General features: G+C 40.6%; 2 protein-coding genes and 1 pseudogene across 2 annotated transcripts; all 3 read right to left on the reverse strand.

Annotated features, from left to right (window-relative positions):
* Positions 1-3,605: 3,605 nt before the first annotated feature.
* On the reverse strand, positions 3,606-6,674 carry LOC119016942 (coagulation factor XI-like). Its single transcript, XM_037093318.1, has 9 exons — positions 6,532-6,674; positions 6,227-6,383; positions 5,677-5,786; positions 5,419-5,581; positions 5,040-5,176; positions 4,834-4,966; positions 4,376-4,482; positions 4,140-4,275; positions 3,606-3,966 (listed from the first exon to the last, which is right to left on the reverse strand). Exons 1-9 carry the CDS (start codon positions 6,590-6,592, stop codon positions 3,831-3,833), a joined length of 1,140 nt encoding a protein of 379 aa, XP_036949213.1. The 5' UTR covers positions 6,593-6,674; the 3' UTR covers positions 3,606-3,830.
* Positions 6,675-10,984: 4,310 nt separating this feature from the next.
* LOC119017175 (coagulation factor XI-like) lies at positions 10,985-14,492 on the reverse strand. The gene is made up of 9 exons (XM_037093669.1): positions 14,311-14,492; positions 14,005-14,161; positions 13,455-13,564; positions 13,197-13,359; positions 12,649-12,785; positions 12,442-12,574; positions 11,675-11,781; positions 11,439-11,574; positions 10,985-11,265 (listed from the first exon to the last, which is right to left on the reverse strand). The coding sequence occupies exons 1-9, from the start codon at positions 14,369-14,371 to the stop codon at positions 11,151-11,153; spliced, it is 1,119 nt and encodes a 372-aa protein (XP_036949564.1). The 5' UTR covers positions 14,372-14,492; the 3' UTR covers positions 10,985-11,150.
* Positions 14,493-15,938: 1,446 nt separating this feature from the next.
* LOC119017035 lies at positions 15,939-23,050 on the reverse strand (annotated as a pseudogene).
* Positions 23,051-23,164: the final 114 nt, after the last annotated feature.

Raw genomic sequence — 23,164 nt, forward strand, 5'->3', positions numbered from 1 at the left:
TGTTTTTTCTGACTGTACAAGCAAGCGGAAACTTCTCGAAAGCCAGAAATTAACTGCTGTCAATACAAATGGCGGAGGAATGGTTGAAAGCGCTCCACTTATCCATATTAGTCATGTCTGCAAACACTGCTTGCATGCTCGCCAGCCGTAAACCCCTTTTGGTATCTAAGCCGTCTCCAGTGATGGCTGATGGGAGCTGTGGTCTTGTGGCTGCAGAGGATAAACATGGTGGGAGCTGGTGATGTTTTTGGGATGCCGCGGCGAGGCAAACAGACCCATCACTTTGCCCTCTAATTGGCAGTCCCCTGTAATTAACGTTACCCTCATATCAGTCTATGTATCTTCTTCTCCTCTGCTGTCTCTCTGCCATTCCTTCTCTCCAATCTTGTGGTACACCAGCGGATATCTTCTCTCCCCCGTTTGTCTGCGCCACTGTCTCCTCAACAATGGACAGACAGTGGAGAAGAGGGTGAGATGGAGAGACGGGAAAACAAAGGAAAAGATCTGAAGGACTGTGGTCGGGTGACTGATTTGGCGTAGACGTTCAATAACAGGGTTGGAGGGAGGCAGGAGACAGGGTTAAAGGGAGATGAGAAGGATTGTGAAGGTTTAAAAGGACAGGAAGAGAGAGAGTGTGAATCACGGCGAGTCGGCCAGCACGTAGAGGGCGCCCGAGGAGCCCCCTCCCGACGGTGATGAATGACAGTTGGAGGAGTTGTTTCTCAAGAAGATCAACATAATTGTGCCGTGCTTCACCAAAACGGCTCCGCGGGGATGAGAGAGCAGAGAAGAGCCTTGTGTGTGTTTACTGCTGGAGAACGCTTTGATCTACTTCAGGATGCAATGTCTGTGGTCTGCGGTCCAAAAATGTGTGTGTTCCGCAAAGTGCATATTGTTTATTTGAGTGAGTGTGCGAGTGTGTGCTTAAAGCCAGGCTCATGTGCTCGCTGCCCTGTGTGTGTGTGTTTGTGTGTGTGCATGTGTGTGTGTGTATGTTTCTGAGTGTTTTGTTTATGTGTGTGTATGTGTAATGTGAGTCTTCTGGGCTGGCGTCAGGACTGAACCGCGGTGGCGGCGTGGCTCTCGTGCGAGGCCGGCCGGCGGTCGGACGGACGGTACGGTGGTGGAATGTTTGTGGAGGGTGCATGCTACACACACACACACACACACACACAGGCACTCAGACAACACACAAACACACACACAGGCTGGCTGGCACTATTCTAGCCTCTGAGCAGAGGAGCCAGAGTCACCACCACAGCTTCCAGGAAGGACAACCACAGTCACACTGAACTGGGTTTCCCACGGGGGAGGGGAGGCTGGAGGGAGAAGAGAGGAAGGAGGGAAGGGAACGATGGAGAAAGCGCATGTTTGTTAGTGTGTGCGTGGGGTGAGGGTGTACGGAATAGGCCGACATTGTGGTTCAAGCGGGAATGAGGAAAAGGGGAGGGATCAATATGCCTGGAGGAGGCAGAAGTGAGAAAAAAATGTCTGAAAACAGGAAGTGAGAGAGATCTCTCCTGAGGTGTGATGTACTGTACGTATCAACGGCATCAGTTTTTCATCAGAGCGATGTCATTTAATGTTAGTGTGTGTACAAGAGCTGAGTACATTTACCCGGCCGTACTTAAACATCATATTGATGACATTTATTTGTTGAAAAATAATATATCAAAAATGTTTAAAAAAAGGAAGCAAATAATCCTACTTCCTGAGGCAGACTACTCCCATGACTGTTGTCATTATTATTGTATTATTAGCATTATAATGCTATACAATCTAGGATACTGTCGGCTTTTTCTTCATTTGGCAGACGTGGTCCTTCCGCATGAGCTTCACTTTAGCACCTCAAATGTACATTCAGACATTGCCTGACATAAGAGAAGAAGGCACATTGTGGATGAGCTGTGAACTAGGCATGGCAGTGTTGTTAATCAACCACGATTACTGATGAAATTCATGTCTAAGGCAAGAATGTTCTTGAATGGAACAGTGTTGTAAAGTTAAATTCACATTCACATTACGACTACCTTCCTCACTCTCAGACTCTGTCCCGGAAGATGGAGCGACAAGTGAATTGCACCATTACCTCAATTAACATTTTTTCCCTTCAGTTTTTAGATTTAGACATTCTAATGCAGAAATGTTACATATTCTAACTTTCTAATTGGTTATACAATAGATCTATTCTGATGAGCATAGGTTCACTAGTTTAAGCGAGGTGTGCCACGTGCAGCTGCAAGCTTTTCTGACCTGGTGCCGAAAATAACAGCTGTCACAAAACCTCAGGGCTACTGGCAGAGTCCAGATTAAAATCAGTGGGTGACTGACCTTTTCCCTTACTTTGCAAAATAAAAACCTGGACTTTTTTTGTATTGTTTGAGGCTGTAAAAGCACAGTGTCAGCGCAGGTCTATGTGTCTGGGTTGGGGTGTCTTTCTTTGGGAATAAAATGTAATGAGAATTTATTTTAGGGTTGTAAATTAAAACATATGTAATTTTTCTGCAAGCATTACAGTAGCTTGTAATAATACTCATGAGTCATATACATGAATGTATGTCCTATGTTACAGTATGAGGCTGCAGTTGTGACATCACAGTAGAGCAGCTGCTTTGTGTAGGGCTGCCCAACAAAGGCAACCTTTATTTACACGATACATGCATGTATATTGATTTATACTGACATTTATGGGGGGGTGGCTATTTTTGGAAAAAGATACGGTATTGGATATAAATGAAAGTGCTGGTCTTGCATTTCATTGTGGACAAGGAAAACAGCTTTTTCACATCAGTGACATACTCAAGAGACATGCTTATACACTGCTACAGCAACAAAGCTGGGAGACACACACCGAACCATGCAGCGTTTGACTGCAGTGGCAGATGTGAGGTGGATACTGTCAGTGTAAAAAAAACTGTGACACACACATACACGGGTCCATGGCAAAGGCTGCTGCGGTCCTCACAACATATAGTTTAGTGACCTCTGCTGTCAAAACTGCACAAGTGCAGAGAGAAAGACAGAGCTGCAGGGACAAAGATGCTTTTCCAGATCAGGGATCCAAACTTGAATTATGCTGTTGAAGAGATAACTTTGATACATGTGACACAGTATCATGACGTAGAAATCCATGTATTATTTAATATCATTACTCCCCTTATGCAGAGCTCTGTGAAACATATTCTTTATTAAAGTGGGTTATAAAAGGGATTTGTGGATAATCACTTAAGGGGGGAACATGAAGTTTGTTTTACTGCCTTTGTTTACAGCACAGACAGAGTAATTAAACAACTCTTCTGAAGAGCAAGTGCACAATTCCATGTAAAATATAAAACTGGCAACAGCAGCGCTGTGCACTGAATAGTCACATATTAGAAATTAGGAACAGAAAACACGTCAGCTGAAGGGTGTGGACTGTGGATTTCAGATGTCTGCGGGACTCATGGGTGGGCAGGTAAAGGTGGAGGTTAGGGAACAACTGAAGCTTTGGCCCAAACTGAATGAATATGAAGGGAGAGAGTCAGTAATGAGACATGAGGTGACGAGGTGAGAGAAAGCATCTCAAGTGTTCAAGAAAATAAAGTCCTTTACAAAGAGAGCTTGATGCTGAATCTTTTATTGGATTAGATATGGATTACATTGATGTTGATTACAGTGATTAGATATTGATTACATTGATTAAATATGGATTACACTGATGTTGATCACATTGATTAGATATTGATTACATTGATGTTGATTACAGTGATTAGATATTGATTACATTGATTAGATATGGATTACACTGATGTTGATCACGTTGATTAGATGTGGATTACATTGATTATCTGTCAATAACTCTGATGTTTTGATTCAAGTTCTTTATACGGACAGTTCCTCAGGGAGAAGCCAGCCACTCTATGAGCCTCTTTGTGGATATGAACAAGAAAGGGCATGGTGATGACACGCTTGAGAAAGCAATGGCGCCTGGAACAGAAAACCAAAATCAGCATCATCAGTGATGTACCATTATGGATTTTATGGAAAATACAGAAAAAACACCACCCTTAAAATTACTAAATGGGGCTACAGTAACATCTGAGGATAAAGTTCTAAGTATTACATGATTTATACACATTGAATTATGTTGGATACTGTACTTGGAAACGATGCTGAAGTACTGGCAGCTGGGATCCTCAGTACAGGTTCTCTGGCAGGACTCAACACCATCCGTTATAAAATTGCGAATGTCAGAATGTGGGAAATCAATTCCTACATAAGTCTTCTTGATCCAGTCTGTTAGCAGAGAACAAGAGGGTCAGACTGCTGTTGATGACAGAAACTCACAGTAAAAATAAACAGAACACATATGTTGAATGATTTATGTGTTACACACTGTTATTGGGCTGACAGAAGCGTGTTGGTAACCCAGATGTGATTCCTGCTGCAGCAGTGCGGGCCATTTGATGTGGATTGCTCTTCAGGTAACATTTAAAGGTATGGCTGAAAACATTGTGAGACATTGTGGGTAAAAAATGTTAAGATAACACAAAGTAGAGACGAGTGTTCAAACCAATCAGCATAGTAACAGTGTAACAGATCCTGTCAGTCAATTTGGTGGGTAAAATCTGAGCTTTTTCATCCAACGTAACATAATCTAATAGCATTAAATAGTTAGTTTGGTAAACTAATTTTATGAAGTATTTCATCACCCAGTAAAGCCGTAGTTCTTCAAAAGCATTTTATTTGTATTTCAACACGACTACATCAGCTGCAGTGACAGCAGGTCAGGGACCCTCACCTGTTGTCACTGCTGCTGCTGCTTTGTACAGCACCAATGACAACACAGTCTACCTGATGTAAGAGAAGTAGGTGCAGAGTGGACGGACGGAGCAGAATGTCTGACAGTGTTCAGGAGAGACAGCAGGCAGAATATCGATGTCGAACCCGGGGATGTTTGTGTGTGGAAAAAGCTTTCCCTCACATGCTGAATGAAAGAAGCAGCACAGTGAGAAAACATTCACAACAGCAACAGAATGTTGCTAAAATAATGTTCTTACCTTTGAGTGTTTGATGACCTGTGCCAAAGTTCTGAGTGTGTTGTATTCTCTGGGAGAAACCAGATATTCGTGAAGCACTTCGTATGATTATAGGTATCCTTGGTATATTCCAGCTGAATCTAAGGTGACACTTATACCTAAACACAGAAAACAGATGGAAAACACCAGCAGGAATTCACTTGTGCATGCAGTCACACACTCAACACTAATACACATACATTATGTTATTGGGTTAGGGTTAGATATTTGACATCTTGACATAAACACTTGACCTCCAGTCTCTTAGGACAAAAGCTGTCGCTGAGGAAACTTTTGTGGACTGACCGACTGACCAACAGAGTGACTACAGAGCCAGTATAAAACAATGAGCTTCATGTACCTGAACCTCTCATGAGGGAAGTCTGTTTTTACGAAATCAAAGAACTGACAGTCAGGATCATGTGTGCAGGCTCTCTGACACTCCTCATGGTCTGCTGTGAACAAAAATTTATAATCGCGCCCATGGAAGACGGTGTGATGATACACTCGAGGCAGACAAGGCTCTGGAGGGGGAAATGGGACAAAATTAAGGAGAGTCTCACCATAAATCATCGATAATTAACTTTACCACCATGGTTAGATTTTGTCATGTGCCTACGTGGATCTGGGTAGCAAGGTTTAAGAGAAAAGCCAGAGGTGATGCCCAGTATAGGAAGCTGATGTTTGGGCCGTCCGGAGGGAGTGGCCTTCAGGTAGCAGAAGAACTGTCTGGTGGAGAGAGAGACAGTTGACAACAAACAATTGATGTAAGTGGACAGTGGTTTTATGGCAGCTGCAGTGATGGAATGTAACTCAGTACATTTACTCAAGAACTGCAGACACTTTTTGTCTGCCATGACTCGCCGTCATGCTCCTAATGGCCAGTCTGAATGAATACATGAAAACACCAATATTTCAGATATAGAACCCAATATGTCAAGAAATTGATCAAATAATGGTCACAATTATAATTTTATCTTGTAATAATACTGAATTTACTGGAGTGTAAACCCAGATGGGCCCTATTTAAACAATTTCATGACAAATAAATGCAGCAAAACTCCAGCAACAGAAAGGAGTTTAATTTATTTTAAATCTCTCATCAAGGATTGATCAGGATCTTTAATCATCTAATGTTCTATGTTCTTCTACAAATCTAGAAGGTGCACCTTTTATCTTGTGTCCAATCAGGCCGAAGAAAGGAGAAGAAGAGACAGGTGGGGTGCTGGGTGCACAGGTACTGACAGTGCTCGGCATCAGGAGACCAGAGAGATTTTATGTCTGCTCCGTTAAAATCCACATTCACCAGAAGCTCCCGTCTACATTCTGAAGAAACAGAGAAAGAAACACAGACACAGTTACCTGGACATATACAGACATTGTTAAATAGATTTTATTAAGCGAGTAAGTTGTAAAACAGACCAGCAGCTAAAGATGTGGTTACATAGTGTAAAAAAAACAGTATATTTGTTACCTTGACCAAGGCAGAGGCCACAGATGAAGAGCAGACCCACTAAAATGAAATGTGTTCCCATCTTCTCAGTTTTGAAGACAGAGAGATTCTTCAGTCACAACTGCAGCCGACGAGATGTTTCACCAACTACACGAATTGTCTAAAAGTCCGTAATCCAACTCATGTATTTATACTTCTGAATGATTAGCATGACTGACTTCTCACACATTCAGTCATTGGCTGGTAGTGACCACTGTACACTCGCTGTGTCATAAGACAACAATACAAACATAAAAACTAGACTAGCAGGAGACAGGAGAGACACTGGGTACACATGAGACGCTCCTTTCTGCAGAGCTTAAAAAAACAGCAAATGCATGTCTAATATTAGTGGAGGAAATACTGATGAACTCATCACAGTCAATAAAATACAACCTAGGTTCCATTACTTAATGTTTTTCAAAGTGGACTTTGTTGATTTTTGTCAATAAATTCTTATTCTGAATTTGATTTCAGCGGAATGTTTCAGACCTGTTGGGACAGCAACTGGGAAGGTTGTGGAATGACATGTGATGGTATCATGATTGGGTATCAGAGAAGCATCCTGGAAAGGCTCCGTCCCTCACAAGCAAAGATGAGGCGAGGTTCAGCACTTTGTGAAACACACAATTGTTTAGGGAAATTACAAGCTTAGGAACACCTCGAAAACCTGTTGATGGTATATTTATATTTCACGCAATGTTCTAACGTCTTGTTTTTGTGTAACAGCTTAGAGACCCAACAGAGTAGCATTACTCCCAGTGCTCCTGATGGCCAGTCTGAAGAAATACATAAAAACACCAGCATATATGAGGTACAGAACCCAAAACATCATGCAATGGATTAAATTATTGTCACAATTGTAATTTTACATTGTAAGAATATTGAATTCACTGGAGGGTAAACTCAGATGGGCCCTATTTTAACAATTTACTAGTCTAAAGTGCTAATAGTGGGTGAGAGGTGGGAGGGTGGAAACCTGTACCTGTAATGGTGAAAAATGAATGACAAATAAATGCAGCAAAACTCCAGAAACAAACAATAAGTGCATCACTGCAGTTACATTTCCACATTTATGCGTGGGGCACAGCAGCGTAACTTATTTTAAATCTCCCATTCCACTGAAGGGATCGGTCAGGATCTTAAATCATCTAATGATCTATGTTACACATCCAGAAGGTCAGGCACACACACACACACACACACACACACACACACACACACACACACACACACACACACACAGTTCAGGTTCAGTTTTGTAGAATTATTTGGAGTAAAGCAGCTGTCCTCCTGATAAATCTTGAGCTCCATCAGAACTGTTTAAAAAACTTTTTCATCTTGTTTAGGCGCATCTTGCCATCTGAATAATGCACCCTCTAAACGGCAGTAAACGGCCAAAACAACATAACACCAGGCAAATGTTGTTATATTGATTTTTTACACAGTGTTGCAAATTCTTGGAATCTGGGTTTTATGATATTATCTAAAGAAGGACAAGACCAAAGCTTAAGTCACTGTATCCATGCACAGTAGCACAGATCTAGATTTTTATTTGACATCAACACCCAGTTTGATTTTAATTCAGTTTGTACTCATCGACGTGACTCAAAATGGCATTTACAGAAGAGTGTTTGGGTTCCTGACTCAGGAGCAGTTGGTTCTTTATACTTCCAATCTACTGCTTTTTAATGGTAAATATTGTATTTATACTACACTGAATTGATTTGATAACTGTAACTAGTTACTTGGTAGATTACATGTTGTCTCGAGCCAAGTAGGACAGTCATAAATAATCTTATCAACAATGGGATAACAAATTAAAAAACACTGATTCTGGAAATGAGAACAATCCTGAATACTGAATGAGATAATCAGCTGATGGATGGTATATACATGCAGGACATATGTATATATTACTTTAACTTATACGTCTGATGCTTTTGTTCCTTTGTATACCAAAAAAAATACTTGTGTACTCAAGTACACTTGATATCAGACATTTTAAGTAAGTCTATTTGTATGGGTGACTTTAGCACATTTACCAAAGTTAGATATATATGCAAGCTATCTTTACTTTTCCTCAAGCATGACTTTTGGGTAAGTTTTCCAGCGATGCCAAAGTGTGATATCCAAATCGTAAAAAGCTGCAATTTTTTGTTAAAGGTACAAAGTGTCACAAACAGCATTATAATAAAATACTGTAGCGCTGTAGAGATGTCCTGGATTATATATCTTGATCACCAGATGTAGCAAAACATGTTTTGCTGGTACAACGAATGCACATCTTAATGGTGTGTGATATGTGTCGACATGTTTCAGATAGTAGCACCACCTGGAACACAAACAGCACGTTATTTGTATTTCAACTTCAGGGTAACTACATCAGATGCTTTTATCCACATTGGAAATCAAACAGGATATCAGAATAACCCAGTGCAAAACTTGGCACTGTTTTCGGTGTGAACCTTAATATGTTTTTTTGTTTTGTTTTGTTTTTTAACCAGAAAGTCCAACAAACATAACTGCAGATTATCAATGAGCAGAGTGGCATCGATCAGCAAATACAGAACAATCTGTCATAGCAAGGAAGTTGATGACATTTCTCTTGTTAGGCCTTGGAGATGACCCATCAGTATAGACAGCTTCATGCTATTATGGCTTGTAGCAACACTAACCCTTAATGCAAACTGTGAAAGTCCAATTTTGATGGTTCACTAGAGGCCAAATATTTTTCTTGGAAGGCAGGATTTGGCTCATGAGCTGCTGTCTTCGTCCACTACTAGACATGTGCATCCACACTTAAGCAGCTAAATCTGACAACACAACATTTTTACTTTTTCTACAAAAATGACCTTTTCAGAAAAATATTCCGCATTGGATATAAATAAAAGTGCTGGTCTTGCATTTCATTGCGTACAAGGAAAACAGCTTTTTCAGATCAATGGCACATTGTACACCTGCTCAGACATGTTTCAGGCTGTGTAACAGGGAACTGACTACTTTTGCTTTGAACCCCAGGGTAGGTGACAAGTTAAAGTCCAAAAATTCCTTGATTTGATATATTCTTAATTGCATACCTGCTTATATGGAGACATATTATTGTTGTTTTAAACATCTGACTTTCTCTTGGTATGTGTAGATAATGACTGAATTTTATTTTTGGGTGAACATATCCTTTAATCATCCTTTCTCCCTGAGGTCAAGCAGCATAAGTTCAGTGACTTCATATTCTCACACAAGGGATTTATTCTTTGCTGGATAGGCCACTTTAAAAACTGTGGGGCATAAGTTGACATCGTACCAACTGCTCCAGGCATCACTATACGCACCTCTGGTTGTAACAATTTGAGTTCATGTTTTGTTTGTATTGCTTGTTGTCAGTGGAGGACTAAATGTAGACCTACAGAATTAATGAACTGAAGACACTGAGAGCAGCAGAGGCGGATACACTGCTACAGCAACAAAGCTGGGAGACACACACCGAACCATGCAGTGTTTGACTGCAGTGGCAGATGTGAGGTGGATACTGTCAGTGTAAAAAAAAAACTGTGACACACGTACACAGGTCCATGGCAAAGGCTGCTGCGGTCCTCACAACATATAGTTTAGTGACCTCTGCTGTCAAAACTGCACAAGTGCAGAGACAAAGGCAGAGCTGCTGGGACAAAGATGCTTGTGCTGCCGTTAAAGTTTAGTCGGCATGATAGAATATAAGTTAAAAGTTCATAAACAAGCTAAGGTTAAAAGGTTAAAAACATATTTTATTTACATTGACCTTTAGTGTTGTACACTGCCATCTACTGGTCAGTTTTAATCCAGCAGTCAAGCAGACACATTTTTCAGTTGAGCAGCTAAACAAGTCAGTGCTGGAGTGTATTCCTGCTGGGTGTTTTTTCTACACGCTTCTGCCTTGGAGACTATTTGTCTGTAAGTACAATGTCTTTAAGTAGAGGTATGTTAAGGATGTTTTGTCTTATTAGTAGGTTTCAGACATTTTCTGTCGTTTTAGTTTGAACATGTTTTGCTAGTAGTAAGCTAACATTCGGTGTGACATAGACATGTGTGTGGACATACATAATGCTGTATATATTGTTGTTTATGTGCTAATATGTGTTCACATTTCTGTAATGTTTCAGTTTTACAAAAAAGAACAAAGGAGATTCAGAGAACAGTAAACTACAAGAAAAGTCAAGCCTTGTCTGTTTATTGGAGGATCTCTCAGTGTTAACTGGCTGTCTAGCTTTGCAACAAGAAACGCGCTGCAAGGGCAGTGCAATGCTTTTCCATCTACGGGACTCATGGGTGGGCAGGTAAAGGTGGAGGTTAGGGAACAACTGAAGCTTTGGCCCAAACTGAATGAATATGAAGGGAGAGAGTCAGTAATGAGACATGAGGTGACGAGGTGAGAGAAAGCATCTCAAGTGTTCAAGAAAATAAAGTCCTTTACAAAGAGAGCTTGATGCTGAATCTTTTATTGGATTAGATATGGATTACATTGATGTTGATTACAGTGATTAGATATTGATTACATTGATCAGATATGGATTACACTGATGTTGGTCACACTGATTATCTGTCGATTCCACTGATGGATTGATTCAGGTAGCTTTATACGGACAGTTCCTCAGGGAGAAGCCAGCCACTAAATGAGCCTCTTTTTTGACTGAAGGTGGAGCAGGCATGGTGATGACACGCTTGAGAAAGCAATGGCGCCTGGAACACAAAATCAACATCAGCATCATCAGTGATGTACCGTTATGGATTGTATGGAAAATACAGAAAAAACACCACCCTTAAAATTACTAAATGGGGCTACAGTAACATCTGAGGATAAAGTTCTAAGTATTACATGATTTATACACATTGAATTATGTTGGATACTGTACTTGGAAACGATGCTGAAGTACTGGCAGCTGGGATCCTCAGTACAGGTTCTCTGGCAGGACTCAACACCATCCGTTATAAAATTGCGAATGTCAGAATGTGGGAAATCGATTCCTACATAAGTCTTCTTGATCCAGTCTGTTAGCAGAGAACAAGAGGGTCAGACTGCTGTTGATGACAGAAACTCACATTAAAAATAAACAGAACACATATGTTGAATGATTTATGTGTTACACACTGTTATTGGGCTGACAGAAGCGTGTTGGTAACCCAGATGTGATTCCTGCTGCAGCAGTGCGGGCCATTTGATGTGGATTGCTCTTCAGGTAACATTTAAAGGTATGGCTGAAAACATTGTGAGACATTGTGGGTAAAAAATGTTAAGATAACACAAAGTAGAGACGAGTGTTCAAACCGATCAGCATAGTAACAGTGTAACAGATCCTGTCAGTCAATTTGGTGGGTAAAATCTGAGCTTTTTCATCCAACGTAACATAATCTAATAGCATTAAATAGTTAGTTTGGTAAACTAATTTTATGAAGTATTTCATCACCCAGTAAAGCCTTAGTTCTTAGTACACAGACATAAAGATGTCAGTTTTCCATTAACTGTGCTTCTGACGCCAGCTAGCACGCCATAGCAGAGGGCGGGATACTGTAGTGATTATGGCTAAGGTGACTTGGGTAAATTAACTTAAGTCTGCAAGCTCTCTTGAGACATTGCATTGTGCATTCAATATTTTCTGGCCCATCACATAACAAACCCACAACTAACCACTGTTAAGATCGAAACTAAGACAATGATTGTTCCCTAGGCTGCATACTACATACATCTATAAACAGGAGAGCCTTGTAAATGTTTTCAATACAATCATTTTGATTTCAAAAGCATTTTATTTGTATTTCAACACGACTACATCAGCTGCAGTGACAGCAGGTCAGGGACCCTCACCTGTTGTCACTGCTGCTGCTGCTTTGTACAGCACCAATGACAACACAGTCTACCTGATGTAAGAGAAGTAGGTGCAGAGTGGACGGACGGAGCAGAATGTCTGACAGTGTTCAGGAGAGACAGCAGGCAGAATATCGATGTCGAACCCGGGGATGTTTGTGTGTGGAAAAAGCTTTCCCTCACATGCTGAATGAAAGAAGCAGCACAGTGAGAAAACATTCACAACAGCAACAGAATGTTGCTAAAAATAATGTTCTTACCTTTGAGTGTTTGATGACCTGTGCCAAAGTTCTGAGTGTGTTGTATTCTCTGGGAGAAACCAGATATTCGTGAAGCACTTCGTATGATTATAGGTATCCTTGGTATATTCCAGCCGTATTTAAGGTGACACTTGTACCTAAACACACAGAACAGACAGAAAACACAAGCAGGAATTCACTTGTTCATACATTCAAATTCACACACTGCTCATTAATACACATTTGTGTGTCTAAACTCAGGGTCTGCAGCCTTCGAAGGCGAGTCCTCCGGAGAGACACAGAAAACAGATGGAAAACACCAGCAAGAATTCACTTCTGCATATCGTCAAATTCACACACTCCTCACTAATACACATACACTGTGTTATAGGCCACTTCCCCTTTTAGATAATTGACACCAACACGAAAACACACCTTCACAAACACACCTGTGCTCCAGTCTCTTAGGACAAAAGCTGTCGCTGAGGAAACTTTTGTGGACTGACCGACTGACCGACTGACCAACAGAGTGACTACAGAGCCAGTATAAAACAATTAACTTTCTTTACCTTGACCCCTTATGTGGGAAGCCTGATTTTACGAAATCAAAGAACTGACAGTCAGGATCATGTGTGCAGGCTCTCTGACACTCCTCATGGTCTGCTGTGAACAAAGATTTATAATCGCGCCCATGGAAGACGGTGTGATGATACACTCGAGGCAGACAAGGCTCTGGAGGGGGAAATGGGACAAAATTAAGGAGAGTCTCACCATAAATCATCGATAATTAACTTTACCACCATGGTTAGATTTTGTCATGTGCCTACGTGGATCTGGGTAGCAAGGTTTAAGAGAAAAGCCAGAGGTGATGCCCAGTATAGGATGCTGATGTTTGGGCCGTCCGGAGGGAGTGGCCTTCAGGTAGCAGAAGAACTGTCTGGTGGAGAGAGAGACAGTTGACAACAAACAATTGATGTAAGTGGACAGTGGTTTTATGGCAGCTGCAGTGATGGAATGTAACTCAGTACATTTACTCAAGAACTGCAGACACTTTTTGTCTGCCATGACTCGCCGTCATGCTCCTAATGGCCAGTCTGAATGAATACATGAAAACACCAATATTTCAGATATAGAACCCAATATGTCAAGAAATTGATCAAATAATGGACACAATTATAATTTTATCTTGTAATAATACTGAATTTACTGGAGTGTAAACCCAGATGGGCCCTATTTAAACAATTTCATGACAAATAAATGCAGCAAAACTCCAGCAACAGAAAGGAGTTTAATTTATTTTAAATCTCTCATCAAGGATTGATCAGGATCTTTAATCATATAATGTTCTATGTTCTTCTACAAATCTAGAAGGTGCACCTTTTATCTCGTGTCCAGTCAGGCCGAATAAAGGAGAAGAAGAGACAGGTGGGGTGCTGGGTGCACAGGTACTGACAGTGCTCGGCACCAGGAGACCAGAGAGATTTTATGTCTGCTCCGGGAAAATCCACATTCACCAGAAGCTCCCGTCTACATTCTGAAGAAACAGAGAAAGAAACACAGACACAGTTACCTGGACATATACAGACATTGTTAAATAGATTTTGGTAAGCGAGTAAGTTGTAAAACAGACCAGCAGCTAAAGATGTGGTTACATAGTGTAAAAAAAAACAGTATATTTGTTACCTTGACCAAGGCAGAGGCCACAGATGAAGAGCAGACCCACTAAAATGAAATGTGTTCCCATCTTCTCAGTTTTGAAGACAGAGAGATTCTTCAGTCACAACTGCAGCCGACGAGATGTTTCACCAACTGCACGAATTGTCTAAAAGTCCGTAATCCAACTCATGTATTTATACTTCTGAATGATTAGCATGACTGACTTCTCACACATTCAGTCATTGGCTGGTAGTGACCACTGTACACTTGCTGTGCGATAAGACAACAATACAAACATAAAAACTAGACTAGCAGGAGACAGGAGAGACACTGGGTACACATGAGACGCTCCTTTCTGCAGAGCTTAAAAAAACAGCAAATGCATGTCTAATATTTGTGGAGGAAATACTGATGAACTCATCACAGTCAATAAAATACAACCTAGGTTCTATTACTGAAGCATTTAGATTCCTTGGTTCTTTATACTTCCACTCTACTGCTTGTTGATGGTAAATATTGTACTTTTACTCCACTGAACTGATTTGATAGCTTTAGTAACTAGTTACTTGGTCGATTACATGTTGCCTCAGAGCCAAAGCAGCACATTTGTAAATGATCTTAACAATGGGATGAGAACGAAAACCACTGATTCCGATTATCAGAAAAATGCTGACTATATGTGTACTGCACATATACAGACAGTACAAATGTATTGTTACTTTTACTTTTGATACTTAAGTTCCTTTGTTTACCAGAAAACTACTTTAAATACTCAAGTACACTTAATGTTAGATACTTTAAGGCTTTTGTTTGTACCATTTGTATGGGTGACCACATTTACCATACGATGCCCCAAGTGCAAAGTAAAAATGTAAAAAGTGTGACTACATATCTTGATCGGCAGATGTAAAAACATGTTAAACATGTTTGTCTGGTACAACGAATGCACATCTTATTGGTGTGTGATATGTGTTTCTGATGGCAGCACCACCTGGAACACAAACAGCACTTTATTTGTAGTTTAAATTGAGGGAGGTTTGTATTTCATAAGGGGTTTTTTTCTTTTTTTTATCAACTACATAAGAAATGAAACAGAATATCAGAATAACCCAATGCATAACCTAGCACCGTTTTCTGTGTAAACCTTGAAAGTCTTGTCTAAGATAGCAAGGAAGTTGATGCCATTTCTCTTATTATCTCTTGGGAATGAGTCAATCAGTAGCTGTAAACAGTCTCAGGCTAATGTGACAGGTACCATGGCTCTATGGATGGCTCTGTTGCTCTCTTTGCCTGTCCATCTGTTGAACTTTCAGTCCACCATCATGACTGCAATATCTGAAAAAGTACTAGATTCAAATTTACCATCCCCACCAGCAGTGGCAGGACAAAGCTTTCACTTCATCTTGTGAATTACAGCAGCATCAACTGGAAGGAACAGGCACAAACAATACCGACATTCAGGTTTCCCACATAATTAATCCGATGACTTTTTTGTTATCCACTGGCTTTACTTCTAGCGCCGCCATCACGTTAGTTTTTGTGGTTTTGATTGGAATGTTTTGACAATTATTAGATTGTTAGCCATGTAATCTGGTATAAAAACGCATGTTCCCTCATGATTTTTTTTTCATGCACCAAGAGTCTAAATTTCAAAATTGTCCAATTTTGCCCAAAATTTCCCATCGTACTTAGCCATTGTTTAATGTGAAACTAAAATGAAATACATACGGGTCAGCCACTACATTAAAACCATGGACAAGTACAGTGAAGAACATCAGTCTTCGACACAATTGAAAGTTCTACAGGAAATGATTGGTTTCAAGATCTCATGTGGATGCCACTTGACATGCAAAGGCACTTTGTTTCCAATATCCAATATGGCCTCCACCTTTCACTGCTGTGATTGTGATGTGTAGGAAATCATTTATTGCAACAAAAGATGAGTTTGTGACAGTAAAATGAAGAAGTATAGCGGTCATAACAATGTCCATGAGATGGTTGGTGACTTTGTCAGTTGTTTGGTGCTGAGTTTTTAACTCAAAACAGCTGATAAGAGCAGTGACAATGACCTGAAACAGTAAAGTTGCTGCTAGAGATCCAAAACAGTGAGTTGAAAGATACTAAAAATCTCTGTAGAGCTGAAAGGAATGGTAGACTAGGTGTTTGATCCACTATTAATTTGAAAAAAATTGACTGGTGTACTTGAAATTTTCATAAATATATCAAATTCAAAGCTTACCAATGTAATAATTCTTCTATTTGCAACAGTGGGATCATGAAAGATAGGATGTGCATCTTGTGTTAGTTCATAGTTATATTAATAGATAATATCAAATCAAACTCTGCAGGAGTGACTGTGCCTCCCACATGAAGTAGAAATTGGGCTTTTACAACCTGTAAATAACATTTTTCCCCCATTTCTCACTGGTCAAAAGTGTGATCGGCTTCTATTTTTCCAGTCCTGTTAAAGTCTGTGAAGAGATTACTCCAGTACATATATTAGACATATTTATTAAATGCAATAATGCACAGAAACAAGTAGCTTTATAATAATCTCTGAATTTTGCCCATCTTTTGGTGGGGTAACAGAAAAAATCATCTGCAGCTTACTTTACAGTTGACTTATGTTGAAGAATTAAACCACCAGGTCGATTAGGAAGCATGAGGAAGGGGGTGTGAGTGCTTAAGCGAGTGTGTGAAGCAAGCGGATGGTTTGCTGAACTTTTAGTAGAATATTTGTTGTGTTTTTTTAGCGTTAGTTAAACATGTGCGGGTGCTGACACACAGTTCCTCAGGGTGAATCCGGACACCACATTGGCCAGTTTGGCCACATCAAGAGGAGCAGGCATGGTGATGGACCGCTTGAGGTAGCAGCGGCGCCTTGAACACAAAAACAATGGCATCTGTATTTCAACAGCACGAATACACCTGTCATCACATTATGTGGCGATCCTGTACAATTTGATTTAAAAAAATTTTTTTTAAAAAAACAGACATGAAGGTGTGTTAAATATACTTCACCTGTAAGCAGAGTCAGTGAATTCTGCTGTGACGTAGCTGTAGAACTGGCAGAGAGCGTCCAGTACAGGTCCTCTGACATGTGGCAGCATCGTCCAGCAGCACAAAGTGAATGTCAGAACCACTGAAGTCTGCGTCCTCATGAGCCACCTTTACCCAGTCTGTTGACAGAGACAAACAGTTAGACTACCACAGATCATGCATGATTTCAGTCTTTTTACTATTAGCTCACATGATGACAAGGGTCGCAGGACATGGATTTCTTTCAGCCGTTACAAATAATTACTTGTCTTTCATGGTTAACACCTGTAAGATAACCGCTAATTTCACATTTTTGTGTTTTAAAATGAACCTGTAGTTTATACACACCTGGGGGACATGCACACATAAAAAAAATGTGCCACTAATAAGACCCAAATCTGACATAAGACTGTCACTTTCTGTACATGCAGTGTTAGAGGAACATGGCCAAGGTTTAGTTTCTTTGTTTTCTGAAGTGAAAAATGTTGCCTCTTTGTAAACACAGACAAGGATGAAACTTCCTTACACAGGGTTTTTATTCAGAAATCATTTGATTTCATCATTATTTGTCTTAAATGTCTACAGTACTCCATTTCTAGCTCAGTCCGCCAGAACTTGGAGGACTGGAAGATTACTGGATCAAGGTCTGCTTGGACCAGTCTATTCTGAGTGTGGACTGGTGCATGGAGAGATGCCAGTTTGATTCCTGTGCCCTTGAGCAAGGCACCAAACCCCTGGCTGCTCTCATCACCTCATATGAGACAGCCCCCTCACTCTAACACCTCTCCACAAATACATGTGTATAGATCCTATTTGTGCATGTGTGTTCATGTATTTTTGGCCTGTGTATGTAACAGAAATAAAAAGGTGAATAAATTGAATTTCTCAGTAGACGGATTATTAAAGTACATCTATTCTGACTGCTGAGAATGAATAATAAGTAGTCAGCCAAGAATGAGGGGAATAAGAAAAAAAAATTGTGTGCAGCAAATTCCACTGCTAAATAACTCCAAAGTTAGGGGATCACCAAATTCATTGTTAAATAATGTGCCAATCCATCTAGAAGATGACGAAATATTTTCCGAAATAAGTGACAATGGACTGGCACTGACAGCTAGAAAACATTCAGTTATCAAGAACAAAAAATTGATCCATACACCAAAAACAGTCCCGACTGGTTAGTATTGATTAATCATGCATACTGTTATCCAGCTGACAGAAGCGTGCTGGCAGCCCAGAAGAGATTCCATCATTTTCTCTGATCACCAGGTAATTTTGATCGCTCTTCAGCTGAAAATGAAACCCATTACTGCAAAATAAGCAGGGGAAAAAAGGAGATATATATCAAAATATTTAAATAAATACAATTTTGGGGGGGGATGACACAGTGTATATAAATGAGGATTTTTTGTTTAATTATGCCCTATACAGAGTGCATAAGAAACTTGAGATTTTAAGTTTAAAGTCGACCTTTTGAGACTACTTCAAACAGAGCATATGACTGCCTCAACAAATTGCCTTGTGTGGATGAAATGGTGAAACTGCCCTTCAGTATCAGCTCAGGTGATTACATCATTTTTAGCTTCTAAACAGTGCAGTTGTCAGTACTGGGACTTTGAAACAATTGTGTCGAAAACTGCTTGTCTGGACATTTCAGCTGTTTTCTTGTTTTAACAAGTTAGAGTTTTGTAGACAGCCATAGAGATGTCTGCCTTTCCTCAACTGTGGTAAAACTAGATGGCACTATAAATGCATTTGAAAAACTCAACAGCAATGTCTCTTTCTGGAAGTTATGACCTGGTTCCTCAAGAAAACCTTCGTTGCAAGAAGTGTCATGTAGGAACTATTTTCTTTCTACCCAACAGCCCAACCACAACTGCTCAGAAGGAAGTGTGCGTCTACTCATTAAAGAGAAGCTTTCGCCAGTGACAGTGTAGGTTGTAAACATTAATGGTAGTAGCATTTGCTAACTCTAGGGTGATGCACTTTGAGGAACTGTCCCTTTACAACAACAAATAGGTTAATATAACCCATCTTCCAATTACAAGTTGTAATTTATTTAGTTAACTTGTATTTTAACTTTGCCCACTTGTATGAGAGAGAAAGAAGCTATATACGTTTGTACTTCCACAGACACACTACCTGACAAATGAAAAGAAGGTGCACAGTGGATGAGCGGAACACAGTGCCTGACAGTGTTCAGGAGAGGCAGCAGGCAGCATCATGATGTTGCCTCCTGGGATGTCACTGCGTGGGAACAGCTTGCCCTGACACACTGTGTGAAACACAGATAATACAATAAGAAAGCATGCACAGCGACCTGCAGGGTGTTTCTCCTAATGTTATGAATTTTTTATTTTTACCTGTGTCCGACTGTTGACCCGTTTGTATCTTGAGAGAGAATCCAGATATCACATTCAGCAATGTTCAAACAGAAGGCCTTGGTATCGTTCCAGCTGAATTTAAGGGTGGCACATGAACCTAAAATGGAAAAAGAAACATCATAGTATGGATCTACAGGGCCTGTGTTAGAGCAGCATGATAAAAAGCTGACAATGTGATATCTTTCTTTTCTGTGATATACACTGCCCAGCCAAAAAAACAAAAAACACACTCTAATATTTTGTCAGACTGCCTTTGGCTTTGATAACAGCACACATTCCCTGTGGCATTGTTTTGATACTCTTATGCACTGTCATGCTATTTATTTCTGGACAGACTTGCATACATCTGCGTAAAGCCTTCTCCAGCACATCTGGAAGACTCTCGATGGGGTTAAGGACTGGACTCTGTGGTGGTCAATCCAGGTGTGAAAATGATGTCTTATGCTCCCTGAACCACTCGTTCACAATTTGAATCGCAGCATTGTTGTCGTGGAATATGCCCGAGCCATCAGGGAAGAAAAACAAATGCAGTGATGGAAAAACCTGGTCATTCAGCATATTCAGGTAAACAACTGCACCCCGACACAGCAGCTCACGATCCCCCTTTCCTATTTTTAACTTTCTATCTATTGTCTCTAACTCCAGCACTAGGCACAGTTTGTGCAGTTATACATTATCTCTGGAACCCTGCACATTTTTGCACATTGTTATCTAATTTAATATAAGCAGATCCCTGCACATTGTACATTCGCACTGTCGCATCTATTTTTACATACATGCATACATATATACAGCTCACATCACGTACACATAAGGACAATATTTTTATTCCAAAATGTTTTATTATATTTGTATTCAATTGTTATTTTAATCCTTGCTACTTATTTTCCCTCTGTACTGCTGTGTTACCTGTGAATTTCTCCCAAGGGGAATCAATTCAGAAACGTCTTATCATAAATGTGGACCATGAGACCTTTTTCCATTACTCAGAGTAAGTCCAATCTTTATGCTCCCTCGCAAATTGAGTGTTACCTGATGTTCTCCATTTGAGTGTGCTCATTTACAAAGGTAAAGAACTGGCAGCCAGAGTCCTGTGTGCAGGCTCTCTGACACTCCTCATAGTCTGCTGTGAAAAGCTTCCGGTAGTCTATCCCAAGGAGGTTCACATTCTGATACACCTGAGACAGACAAGGCTCTGGGAGACAGACATAGAGAGTAAAGCAGAGTGTGACCATGCATGACTCATTAACTACTTGTCATCATGGTGGTTTAAAATGGTTGAATGCTTACTTAGGTCAGGGCTGCAGGGCTTGAGAGAATATCCAGAGGTGACACCCAGCAGTGGAGTCCGAACTCTTGGCTCTCCAGTGGTGGTGGACTTGAAGTAGCAGTAAAAGTGCCTGCATAGTGGGGCATTGGTTATTGATTTAGTTTGATTGTTTTTTGGGAGGGGTTTAACTTTAGTTGTCTTTAAAAAAGACATAATAATGTACAGTTGTAAAAAAACAAAACAAAAAAAAAACACTTAAGTACTTGAGAACATTTGTTGTTTGCTTTGATTAAAAAAAAAGTTTTGCAGCTAGCACTTCCTGATTTCTGGTCGTTTTCTATGAAAATAAGTAGGAAGCATGACTTGTGTGTAATTAGAATTTTTTCGCTGTTCTACACCTGTTATCTCTGGTCCAATCACCCCTGATGAAGGTAAAGAAGAGACAGGACGGGTGCTGGGTACAAAGCTGCTGACAGTGATCAGCATCAGGAGAGTAGACAAATGTTATGTCCGTTCCCGGAAAATCCACATCCACCTCATGCTGTGTTTTACAATCTGAAAAACTGGAAATGGAAACACCTTTACCTGTACAAATACAAAAACACATGCAGTGAATACAATCTACTTTCATTAAAAGTCCTGTAGTGTGTCTTTAGTGTGTGTTTTACCTTGACTGAGGGAGAGGCTGCAGATGGAGAGCAGACCCAACAAATTCAAACATATCCCCATCTTCTCAGATTCCTGGAGCACAAGTGAAGCAGAAGAAGTGGTTCTATAATCCTAAATATGTACGATCTTCTTGCACAGCTCTTTGACACGTCAATGATTGGCTTGAAACAGCCATTTTAAAAGTGCCACACAAACTCTGACCTATCGGCTCTATTGTCAGTTCCAGAGTTCAGATTAAAATCAACATTTGGATGTAGCTGCACATGTTCTTGGAACTGTGTTGACCTTTGGTAATGCTCACACCTCACATCTACTTCTACTTGGTTGTATTTTCAATCCCCCAGAAAACACTTGATGATTTTACTACTGCACTACTTTTGTTGTTTTCTTGCTATACCTGCTTGCTGTATATATCTTTTAGCAAACTCATATTGACCCCTTACTGTTTATCATGCAATATTCACGTCACAACAGTACTGTTGTCAAGTGTGAGGTTATATTTTTAGGACCTAAATGCAGAGAACGGAGACAGGAAGCAGTGAGCAAATGATTTATGGTACCAACAGTGATATCTGGAGGGTAAAATGAAGGAGAAGGCCTGGTTTGCAGGCAGGTAGGCAGGCAAGGCAGGGCGTGAAGAGAACTCAGAGCAGAGCGCCGCTGGAGGTTTCTGCAGACAAGCCAACAAATATACAAGCATCAATGCAAAGGCAGAAACACTGAAAGTCTGAGTATCAGAAAACACTAGAGAGAAGCACTGTGTAGTCACCATATGGGACATAAAAGTCACCTAAGTGGTGGAGAGACCAGGCAGATAAAGCCGGTGGGTGACGAGATGATCTGACTCAGGTGTGCCACTCTGCTGCTGCTGCTGCTGCTGCCACACCCACAGCCACACACACAGAGAAGAAGCAGGTGAGGGAGTAGTTTCAAAGGTGTCATTTGTGAGAAATGGTAAGAATTTGCTTTAGGGGGCAGTATAAGCGCTTAGTGCAGCTCACTATGTATTCTTTGCCTGAGCTGTCTTAGCTGTGGCTGTTAGTAAGTAGCTCAGTTAGCTGTGGAGCTAAGTAGCCTCATGAGCTGATGAAGGTCTGTTCACACCGCAGCATGACTGAGGGAGTCACAGGGGTCAACAGGCTCAGCCGTCTCCTAGTGGACATGGCGGTAACATCAGGCAGACAGATGCTAGCTTCAAGACCAGGGGTGAGGATGGAGGTGATTTACGGCGGCTCCAAGCAGGACTATGACTATGGCCAGGACAGCGGGGGTACTTAGCTGCCAAGGAGTGAGAGTGGGACAGAATACTGAATATTTTCACAGCTTACATGGTACCTGCTTCTTCTCTTTTAATGCCATTTTAAAAAAATAAAATGGCATTAAAACTTTCAGTGAAGGACTGTGATGCTTATAGTCAAATATCTTGGTGTAGAAACAGCCAATATCATGGCTCCCTGTTGAATTCACCTCTGTTCAACAGATTCCGGTTAAAAATGGACTTAAATGAATCCAGAACGCA

Source organism: Acanthopagrus latus, chromosome 3, assembly GCF_904848185.1.
Source record: "Acanthopagrus latus isolate v.2019 chromosome 3, fAcaLat1.1, whole genome shotgun sequence".
In the NCBI taxonomy this organism is placed as follows: Eukaryota; Metazoa; Chordata; class Actinopteri; order Spariformes; family Sparidae; genus Acanthopagrus; species Acanthopagrus latus.